Consider the following 10640-nt stretch of genomic DNA (forward strand, 5'->3'; position numbering starts at 1 on the left):
AACCACAAACACCATCTTTCCTATCTTCTACTCTTCATATTCCAATCCCAAACCTCAATCCTTTATTTTTCATTCAAAACCTCAACTTATCTCTAATGATTTTTTTCTCTGTAAATAAATGAAGGTAATGATAAATTTTAATCTTTTTACTAAAGATATTTGATTTTATAATTTGTTTTCTTTCTCTCTCGAAAAATATATATATGTGTAACGAACAGTTTTATCGCGATCTCCTGAAACCTCTGGTTTGATATGTTCTTTGCATTGACCGAACCAAACAAGTAACTTTAAAAATTAACAGTTACACCCCTAATATTTCACAATATTTACAATTTAGCACCCTATTTTCTTTCAGTAAACAATCCCCCCTCTCTCTCTCTTTTATTCCTTTTGCTCTCTCTCTCTCTTTCTATTATTTTTCTTGTTCCTCCTAAAATCAAGTCCGTTCGATAAAACCCTAATTTTATCTCCCTCACCATCGTTTCACTACCATCATCACACACACACACACAGCTTTTAGGATTAGCTTGCAAACAAAAAACTGCTGAGATTAGGGTTAGATCGAGATGTCCTACAATCAACCACGGCCCGATACTCAACAGTATCGGCGAACCGGGCGATCCACCGGCTATCACCAACAACAACAACAGCAACAACCGCACCGATCTTCCACCGCCGGTTACGGCAGGGGAGCCGGCGGTGGCCCTCCTCCCGCCTCTTCCGCCGCCGTCGATCCCTCTAATCGCAGGTATTTATTTGATGTGAAAAATTTTCGATTTCTCTCAGAGTGATTGAAAAGTTTTAACCTTTTTTTTTAATTTTTAAATAATTTTAATGATTAGTTTTAAGAAGCCTGGCAATAATGCTCAAGGAGGGCATCAGCAGCAGCAGCAGCAGCAGCAGCCTAGGGTGAATCTGCCTCCTGTGAATAGTAATCACAATGGTCCTAATGTACAATCTCGCTCTCAAGGTATGATCTTTTTATAACGCTGTGTGTGTGTTTGTGTGTGGTGGTCTTGTTTTGGTTTAGCTTCACCTTTTTATTTTGTATTGTGAGTTGCAGGAGAGCCGGTTGGTGGTGGACCGGTCGCGAATTCAACGAGTGGAGCTGCTATTCCAAAGGCTCCAACTTCGCAGTCTCCTGCTGCTATGAATTCTAAGAGCAATGAGTCTCAGAACACAGCTAAAGGAGGTAGGATGACTGTTTTATTCTGGGTGCAGAGATTCTCCTGTACATCTTATAAATGTATGATTTTTATAATGTTTTTTTTTTGTTGTTGTGGCAGCAGTCCCTGGAGACCCTTCTAAACCATTTGCTTTCCAGTTCGGGTCACTTGGTCCTGATTTGATGAAGGTATGCTTCTGTTGGTTCCTTTTTTGTTTCGTTTGTTTTTATCAATACCTGAATCATCTGCCGCGTTGGTTTTTTTCTAGATTCCTGCTCGAACTAGCTCAGCACCTCCTAACATGGATGAGCAGAAACGTGCGCAGGTCCTCAGTCCTCAGTCCTCAGTCCTCACCTTAGTGTCTTGCATTTGCTATTGAATGTTTTCGTTGGTTATAGATGATGATTTTTTTTTTATTTTGAGACTGAACATTAATTTGATGATTTTTATTCCAGTTAGTCTGAGTTTTTGTCTCTTTTCCTTTTTGACACAATTTTCCACTTTGTTTGCAGCTGCAGCAAGCGTCTTTAAAACCAGCACCGAACGTTCCAGCTCCTGTACCTAAAAAAGACTCACCAAATAAGGCTGCAGATGTGCAAGTCCATCATATGTCTCCTCTAAACCAAACGCAAAAGTCTCCAATTACGCATATCCGGATGCCTTCTGTCCAGACACCTTATCAGCATCCGCAGGTTCCTCACCCTGTGCACTTTGGTCCCCCACCGAATATGCACATGCAGCCTCCCAATGTGGCTCCGACCTCTTTTCAGATGCCAATGCCTATGGGATTACCTATGGGAAATACACCTCAGATCCATCAGCAAGTGTTTTTTCAAGGTCCCCCTTCACACCCCATGCACCATCAGGGTATGATGCATCAGGCGCCTCAAGGGCATGGTTTTGCTACTCCAATGGGTGCTCAGATTCATCCTCAGATGGGCCACGTGGGTGTGGGTTTGACCCCTCAATATCCCCAGCAGCAAGGAGGCAAATATGGTGGGGGGCGTAAGACAACACCCGTCAAGATTACACATCCGGACACGCATGAAGAGCTGAGACTTGGTGGACGGGGTGAGCTGCATCAAGACGGCCAACCACAAGGTCCAAAATCGCATCCTAACACACCTCCCAGATCACATCCAGTGTCAACATTTGCTTCACGACCACTTCATGTGGTTCAAACCTCTTTTAACTCCAGTCCAATAACATATACTCCACGACCACTTCATGTGGTTCAAACCGATTTTAACTCCGGTCCAGTTATTGATGGGTCTCAGAGGGTACAGTTTACCAACCATTCTACTCATACTGCTCCACAGCCTTTCAAACCTGCATCTGAGGCACATGTTTCATCTGATTCTTCATCTGCGAAAGCACATGTGACGTCATCTGCTCTGCCTGCACCTGGGAGGGTAACAGTGAAGCAAGCTCCTACTCCTGAAAAGGCTGAATTACCTAAAGCCAGGCCACATGAAGAAACTAACGTTGCTCTGTCACAAAAGAAGGTGGAGGCAGGTTCATTGGACTCTTTACAGCAGCCGAAACCTGGCTCTGTCTCTGCGTTATCAAATTCGACTGCTCCGCCAGCAAAGGCACCTGTGGAGACGGTTACAGTTGCAACAACTACGATTGGAAGTGTGAAAAAGGTGAATGAGTCGAGTTCAGTGGAAGATCAAACACGGACGTGTAAGGTGGAACCCTCTCATAATGCAACTGAGGTATGGTACCGTGATTTGGTTTTAGGAATTCTTCATTAATTTTTTCTGTGTCACCTGGTAACATTATTTTGTCTTTTTTGGCGCTACTTCACCCAGGTTCATGGACAGACTCCGGTATCTGATCTCGAAACAAAAGCCACGGTTGCTAAGGAAAATTCATCACTTCCAGCTACCAATGGGTTTGAGAAGCAAAACGTTCTAGCTTCTGCCTCACCAGATACAAGAATTGACAAAACTGCTGAAGACCTAAACTGTGATGAGGGAACTATTTCAGGAAAGGAGGTTGATGAGTCTGTAAATTCTGATGAGAAGCTCGAAACAGTATCAGGCGTGCTTGAGAAGGCACAGAATGAGGTGGATGGTGCCACAGACATTTGTTCCGACTCGGATAAATCATCTAAAGTTGCAGATGATACAAGCTCTGAGCTTCAACATTCCACTCATACTCAGTCATCTACGGTTCCTGTTGAACATTCTAGTAACAGTTTGACATCTACCACAGCTACTCTTTCTAAGGATAGAACTGCTTTTGAATCGAACACAAAAAGACCTACTTCTACCAAAGGAAAGAAGAAAATAAAAGAAATTCTTCAGAAGGCAGATGCTGCAGGGACAACTGATCTCTATAATGCTTATAAAGGGCCTGAGGAGAAGAAAGAGATTGCAATGCCTTTGGAGAGCTCTGATGTTTCAAACCAGAAGCTGCAGGATGTTGTTGAAGCCACTGTGGATACTGAACCAGTGAAAAATGAACCGGAAAACTGGGAAGATGCAGCTGATGTTTCCACACCAAAGCTGGAAAGTGTGCAGGGAAAGCCAGGTTCCGCAGATGAGGTCAGAGACAGCTGCAGTAATATGGAAAAGAAATACTCCCGGGATTTCCTCCTTAAGTTTGCAGACATGGTTACTGCTCTTCCTGAGGGCTTTGACATTTCGTCTGATGTTGCTAGCTCCGTAATCGGTCCGCCTCATCATGAACACGGAAAGGTTATGGATCGGCAAGGTAGTAGTAGTGGTCGACGTCCCAGCAATATGCCTGATGATAGGTGGGCAAAGAATCAGGGTTCTCTTCCCTCAGGACAACATGGAGGTAACGTTGGTTTCCGAAGTGGTCAAGGAGGAAACTCAGGAGTTCTAAGAAACCCTCGTATGCAGCAGGGCCCGATTATGTCTAGACCAATGCAACCTGTGGGTCCGATGGTAGGAATGGGCAGAAACGACATGTGGCAACGAGGTTCAAATTTCCAACAGAAAGGACTTTTTCCTTCTCCGCATACTCCTATGCAGGTGATGCACAGAGCTGAGAGAAAATACCAAGTTGGTACTGTTACAGATGAAGAACAGGCAAAGCAAAGGCAGTTGAAGGGTATCTTGAACAAGCTGACTCCACAGAACTTTGAGAAGCTGTTTGAGCAAGTTAAAGGTGTCAATATTGACAACGTTGTTACGCTTAGGGGTGTCATCTCACAGATATTTGACAAAGCTTTGATGGAGCCTACCTTCTGTGAGATGTATGCAGATTTCTGTGTACATCTGTCTGGGGCGTTACCTGAATTAAATGAGGACGGTGAGAAGGTTACCTTCAAAAGATTGCTACTCAATAAGTGTCAGGAGGAATTTGAGAGAGGAGAGAAAGAGGAGGAAGAAGCAAGTAGAGTTGCTGAAGAAGAACAAGCAGAACAAACTGAGGAGGAAAGAGAAGAGAAGAGACTCAAAGTTCGTAGGAGAATGCTGGGTAATATTAGACTCATTGGTGAGCTATACAAAAAAAGGATGTTGACTGAGAAGATCATGCACGCATGCATCCAAAAATTGGTCGGGTATGATCAGGATCCACATGAAGAGAACATTGAAGCTCTGTGTAAACTGATGAGTACGATAGGAGTTATGATCGATCATAGCAAAGCTAAGGTTCACATAGATACATATTTTGATAGAATGAAGATGCTATCAGGCAAAGAAGAATATTCTTCTAGGGTGAGGTTCATGTTGATTAATGCCATAGATCTGAGAAAGAACAAATGGCAGGAGCGAATGAAGGTTGAAGGGCCAAAGAAAATAGAGGAAGTGCACAGAGATGCTGCACAAGAACGCCAAACTCAAGCTAAGAGGCTATCGCGTGGACCCTCAATGAATGTGTCAGGAAGAAGAAGTCATATGGAGTATAGTCCTAGGGGAGGAGGAGGAGGAATGCTGTCACCTCCGAGTGCCCAAATGGGTGGTTATCATGGACCATCCCAAGGTCGTAGTTATAATAATAACCAGGACATTAGATTTGATGAAAGGCCAGCCTATGAGCCTAGGATAGTTCCAATGTCTCAAAGGTCAGTAGGTGAGGAGCCTATTACCTTGGGTCCTCAAGGTGGTCTTGGTCAAGGAATGTCGTTTAGAAAGCCTGCAGTAGGGTCAAATTCTGATCCTAGGCGACCAGCTGGAGGTTTGAATGGTGTTGGCTCACAAAGACCTGCAAGTCCTGTTACTCACGGACGGTCAAGTCCTCAAGAGCGGGGATCAGCTTATGTTCACAGGGAGTTTGCAAGTCTGTCTCGTGCTTCTGAACCGTCATCAGAAGTGCCATCTGCTAGGCAAGTACCGCAAGGACCATCGGCAGCAGTGAACATCCCTCAGGAACGGTTACAAGATATGTCCTTATCTGCCATTAAGGAATATTACAGGTACTATATTTATCCTTCCTATCTGGTCATTTGTTTTGTTCATTTGTTAGTCATTGCATACTGCTACATTGATCATATCACTCTTGTGCAATACCTCCGGGGAGACAATTGCATCAATTAAGGTTTATTCATTGTATCTCTTTTTTACTGATTTATAGTGTTGTTGTTAGTTTCCGTCTGTTCTTTATGCCTCTATTGTAGTCACCTATTTTCAGAAAAGTGCTTTGGTGAGTTTCAATTACTGTGTGTTCTTGTGCAGTGCCCGAGATGAGAAGGAGATTGGTTTATGCATAAAAGACATGAATTCACCAGCTTTCCACCCAACAATGATTTCTCTGTGGGTTACTGATTCTTTTGAGAGAAAAGACAAAGAAAGAGATCTCTTAGCAAAGCTCCTTGTTAACCTTGTGAAATCTGCTGACAACGACTTAACCGGAGCCGAACTAGTGAAAGGGTAAGTAAAAGAAATCTCCAAGTCACACTTTTGATGATCACATGTCTTTTTCCTTCCTCCAAAAAATCTGTTGGCTCTTTTGATGACAGGTTTGAAACCGTTTTGACGACACTGGAGGATGCTGTGAATGATGCTCCAAAAGCAGCAGAGTTTCTAGGCAAAATCTTCGGTAAAAGTGTGACTGAGAATGTAGTGACATTGGCACAGATTGGTCGGTTAATACTTGAAGGAGGAGAAGAACCAGGAAGTCTGATGGAGTTTGGGTTAGGAGGTGATGTTCTTGGGAGTGTTTTGGAGACAATAAAGTCAGAAGCAGGAGAAGAAGCTTTTGTTGAGATTCAAAGGAGCTCAGGTCTGAGGATTGAAGATTTCAAACCTCCTGCACCTAACAGGTCTAAGATATTAGATAAATTTACTTAGGAATCCAAAAATGTACGGAGCCATCTTTTGACCGTTCTGTTGCTCTGTCTCTCTTTTTTTTTTTCAAGTGCTTCAACAAACTAATCTGTTAAAAAAGGAGATTCTCTATTTTATTTATTATAATATCAAAACCTTCCAAAATGTTCTGCTTGTTTGTTGAGCTTCAGGTGATGTAATATCATCAATCTAGCAAAGCTGTTTGGTTAAAAGTTAAGTAGATAGTAGAGAGATGAGCATTTTAACATCATTACTAAGGTTATTTCTTTTTCCTAATATATAAATACAACATAACAATGACTCCACATACAATTCTTTTCCTCTTTGAGTTTAGTACATTATAATCTAAGATGAGAGGTAGTGTCATAAAGAACAACTGACACCTAAAATACACACATCATTTGCTCGTAATATAACGGTTCGTACCGTGCTTTGCCCAATGGTCCTTGAGATCAACAGGGTCTGAGAGATCAGGATGCCCTTGTGCAGCAAGCCTGCTTAGTAGCTTGTTGAAGGCGCTCCCACTCATTTTCCTTCCACCAACTCTGGCATGTTTTTTGTTGGGCAGTGCTGGTAAAGGATGCATTGAAAGCGTGGTCGTGCAACACGATGACTGCCAACCTCCGTTTCCCCATTTGTAGCACTGTCTGAAAACTCCTGTGCATGAACAGACAGGTGGTGGCATTGTCGTCTCGTCATACACAACCTGGTTAAGCCCCGCCATTTCTTGACTTCTCCAATCCGATTTAGATCCTGCTGCTTCTTCTTCTTCGACGTAGCCAAGGGTTGTTGTCTTCACAAACATGATCTTGCTCAAGTCGTCGTCTTCCTTCTCTTTCTTAACCTTCCTTTGATTCTTTGTCCCTCTCTTACTAGCAGGAGTGGTCTTTGGGTCTCTCACTCGTTTGCCACGTTTTGGTTTTGCAGATTCCAAGGCTAATTGTGATGTAAGGAGACCATCATTTGTCTCATATGATGTAAGCATGTGATGTTGTTGCTGATGATGGTGCATGTGGTTTGCAGCAGAAGAAGCGGAAGTCACGGAACTGTAACGCTGAGAGAGCACTGTCTCTCTCCATGATCGCATTGTTGCGCTCAGCGATGGCGGTATCTCGCTGGAGAAACGCCATGTCTCTTTCAGCTACAGCTGATTTTCTCTCTGATATAGCTAGGTTCCTCTCCTGGATCGCTGCGTCGCGCTCTGCTATTATCGACATCACTTGTTTTATCGATGGCTGATGCTGATGCTGCTGCTGCATCATCCACTGTTTCAATGAACCATTCCCATTTAAAGAAACAAAACTCAAAGCTGAGGTGTTTTAAGCAGCTTTGATTAAACACATTGGTGAAGATACCTGGCCATGTGGTGCTTTATGCCGACCATCATCCATTTGAGAGTTACTAGCTAGGAAAGAGTCTTTCGTCTACTTCAGCTACCACAGTAAATAAAAAACTGACTTCATACAGTCTCCACGACCATATTACCTTCCTAATCAAACCCCTGACAGAACAAAACATGTAATAAATTGCAGTTGAAACACAGAGACTGAACCCTAAACTCATATAGAAAATGCAACGAAAAGGCTCTACAAACACAAGCGTGGACTAGAGAAGTAGCTCTCTCGTGTACTTGTGTGAAGTCAGTAAAGCTCTGAAATTTACCCACAATAACATTACCTCTAATATGATACGATAAATGAATCAAACAGATCATGATTGTAAGGAAAAGACTCACCATAGGTGGTGAAGTGAGAAGATACAAAGTAGCAGAAAGAAAGAAAGAAAGAAAGAAAGAAAGAAAGAACACAGATTCGGATGGTTTTGGGAGAAAGAGAGAGAGAGAGAGAGTTGGGTGCGTTTAGGTCTATGGTTGTTAGATACACACGCTCAGGGACATTGTTCCACGTCATTACCCTTTCCTCTCTTACTATTTTTTCACTTTTTTACACGACAGTAATAATAAAACATGTTAAAAATATATAAACAGCCCATTTTTAATGGGCTTATCTTCCAGATAAGGCCCATGAGACAATAAAATGCCCTAATATTCTTGGTATAAAAACAACGGTTTTAGCTGTGAGTAGCTGCGAGTCGTCCTCTCTCCTCTCTAGGGTTTTTCATATTCGGCGTTTGTGCTCGTTTCGAAATGGTGATTGCATCTCTCCTCTTATTGTTGTTCTTCTTCTGTCTAGTTAAAGCTATGCTTCGAGTGTTTCCAGATGCATTTTATAAACTGATTGCTTTCGTATTCTGATAGGGAGATCTGATTAGTTTCTTCCGATTATTCAGTCGCTTACTCTTTTTTTTTCTCTCTTGCTTTTGTTCAAACAGGCGAAGAGAACGAAGAAGGTTGGAATCGTCGGCAAGTACGGTAAGGCCTTCTCCTCCTTTTAGTTTCGTCTTATACGAGTTCGCTCATTTGTATTGTTTAGTATGATTATAAGCTAGAGAACATCTGCTATTGAATTTGAATTTGAGAGTCAAAATGAATGAATCATAGTACCTTTGATTGATTTATTGAAGTAATGATCTGACGCAGGTACTCGATATGGAGCGAGTATCAGGAAGCAGATCAAGAAGATGGAGGTGAGCCAGCACAGCAAGTACTTCTGTGAGTTCTGCGGCAAGGTAAATAATAATTAAAATCATTATCCGGTTTTGTTTGGTTATTGCTTAATCTCAATTAAGATTTTATTGACTTTGATGCAGTACGGAGTGAAGCGAAAGGCTGTTGGTATCTGGGGATGCAAGGATTGTGGCAAGGTCAAAGCTGGTGGTGCCTACACCATGAACACCGCCAGTGCCGTCACCGTTAGAAGCACCATCAGGAGGTTGAGGGAGCAGATCGAGGGTTAAAAAAATCTTCATATGATTTGTCGTCATTCAATTGGCTTCTTCGCTTTTTTTGACAATCGTGCTATGCTTATCTTTCTTATTCAAGACGCTGTTACATTTAGCCATGAATCTATGTTTTATTGGAGTTTTTGGAGTTCCTTAATGAGTTATCGTTTACATATCAGATCAAATTGGATTGTGAGTAAATTCAATCTTTACTGATAAAAAAGCCTTCCGAGTCTCGAGTTAAGCAACATTATTATTATTAAAAAATTGAAATGATATAAAACCAAAAAGCAATTTTATATTACGATATAAAACAAAAATATTACATTAAACCTATAATATTATTATTTGACATGAAAAATTAGAATAATTAACTATACAATTAAGAATGACTAAAAAGAAGTAAATATACAATTCTTTTTCAAGTCAAAAAGTAAATATACAAATAAAAATGAAAAAAATTAAATTAAATATCTATTTGAAAAATACATAGTAAAATAGATGATAAAATAAAGGCCAATTTGGTTGGAAAACCATAAAACAAAAATTAATTAGGAAACAATGCAAAAGATAAGTTAATTAGCTAGTTGGACAGAGGAGGATAAACGAAATTACGCACTTGGCCCATTGCCATATCCGAGTAGTGTAAAGATATTCAACATCAGAAAAACCCAGAAAACAGAACAGTTCACCATCCTCATCATCATCATAGAAAACAAATATCATTGTAAACGCATAACTCAAAACAAATTAAATAAGAGAAACAAAAGCATAAATAACAAATTAGAAAAATCGAAGATGTTAGCAAGGCCATGAAAAAACACATCAGTACAATCTGTTCAACGAACATCATCAAGATTAGAAGAATCAGATTTGTTATCTTTTCCCATGTTTATAAACAAATCCCAATAACTTAAATCTTTAATACATGAGTGATCACACTTCCAGATCCATTTTTTAGAAGCTCTTTTACCAAATTTGATCCGCTCTCATCATCCACAGCCACCGCCACTGACGTCTCCGCAATCTCCTCTCTTTTCTCGCTTCCACTTCCGGCTTCTGAGACAATTCCTCCGGCAACGGCTTCGTTAATCTTAATCGCTTGGTCGGAGGTGACATCACGTTGGTGGTTGTCTTTCTTCATGGCCATGATTATTAGTTAGGATTTTCGTACGAGGTGATAGAACAAAGATGGGATAAATGTATAAAGGGGTAAAGGTGTATTTATGAAAAATGTACAGTACGATAGCCATATACCTAATATAACTTTTTTTTATAGTTATCCGATGCAATTGCCCTAAAATAAATGTACAATATGAGAAACAAAAATTTTATATTAAATATTTATCGTAATATTATAATAATTAAA

General features: G+C 41.0%; 2 protein-coding genes and 1 pseudogene across 3 annotated transcripts; 2 read left to right on the top strand and 1 right to left on the bottom strand.

Moving 5' to 3' along the window:
* The first annotated feature begins 405 nt into the window (after nt 1–405).
* Nucleotides 406–6574, top strand: LOC130494324 (eukaryotic translation initiation factor 4G-like). Of its 2 annotated transcripts, none has more exons than XM_057009539.1 (9): nt 406–748; nt 843–970; nt 1064–1192; nt 1287–1354; nt 1435–1491; nt 1679–2884; nt 2981–5559; nt 5819–6013; nt 6103–6574. In XM_057009539.1, the coding sequence occupies exons 1-9, from the start codon at nt 567–569 to the stop codon at nt 6431–6433; spliced, it is 4875 nt and encodes a 1624-aa protein (XP_056865519.1). In that variant the 5' UTR covers nt 406–566; the 3' UTR covers nt 6434–6574. The 2 variants fall into 2 exon arrangements, with proteins under 2 accessions (XP_056865519.1, XP_056865520.1); XM_057009540.1 differs by having other exon boundaries at nt 1290–1354.
* A 78-nt stretch (nt 6575–6652) lies between these two features.
* On the bottom strand, nt 6653–8327 carry LOC108853495 (protein BASIC PENTACYSTEINE6-like; annotated as a pseudogene).
* Nucleotides 8328–8463: 136 nt separating this feature from the next.
* On the top strand, nt 8464–9413 carry LOC108853497 (60S ribosomal protein L37a-2). Its single transcript, XM_018626913.2, has 4 exons — nt 8464–8579; nt 8762–8801; nt 8970–9058; nt 9140–9413. The coding sequence occupies exons 1-4, from the start codon at nt 8577–8579 to the stop codon at nt 9284–9286; spliced, it is 279 nt and encodes a 92-aa protein (XP_018482415.1). The 5' UTR covers nt 8464–8576; the 3' UTR covers nt 9287–9413.
* Nucleotides 9414–10640: the final 1227 nt, after the last annotated feature.

The sequence above is a fragment of the Raphanus sativus genome, chromosome 4 (genome assembly GCF_000801105.2).
Source record: "Raphanus sativus cultivar WK10039 chromosome 4, ASM80110v3, whole genome shotgun sequence".
Lineage (NCBI taxonomy): Eukaryota > Viridiplantae > Streptophyta > Magnoliopsida > Brassicales > Brassicaceae > Raphanus > Raphanus sativus.

Excerpts from the sequence above, each read along its gene's own strand:
- LOC130494324 (XM_057009539.1), top strand. The coding sequence starts at position 567 with ATGTCCTACAATCAACCACGGCCCGATACTCAACAGTATCGGCGAACC. Across the intron at positions 749-842 it reads GTCGATCCCTCTAATCGCAG|TTTTAAGAAGCCTGGCAATA; the intron begins GTATTTATTTGA and ends TTTAATGATTAG. Across the intron at positions 2,885-2,980 it reads CCTCTCATAATGCAACTGAG|GTTCATGGACAGACTCCGGT; the intron begins GTATGGTACCGT and ends TACTTCACCCAG.
- LOC108853497 (XM_018626913.2), top strand. Across the intron at positions 8,802-8,969 it reads TGGAATCGTCGGCAAGTACG|GTACTCGATATGGAGCGAGT; the intron begins GTAAGGCCTTCT and ends GATCTGACGCAG. Across the intron at positions 9,059-9,139 it reads TCTGTGAGTTCTGCGGCAAG|TACGGAGTGAAGCGAAAGGC; the intron begins GTAAATAATAAT and ends ACTTTGATGCAG.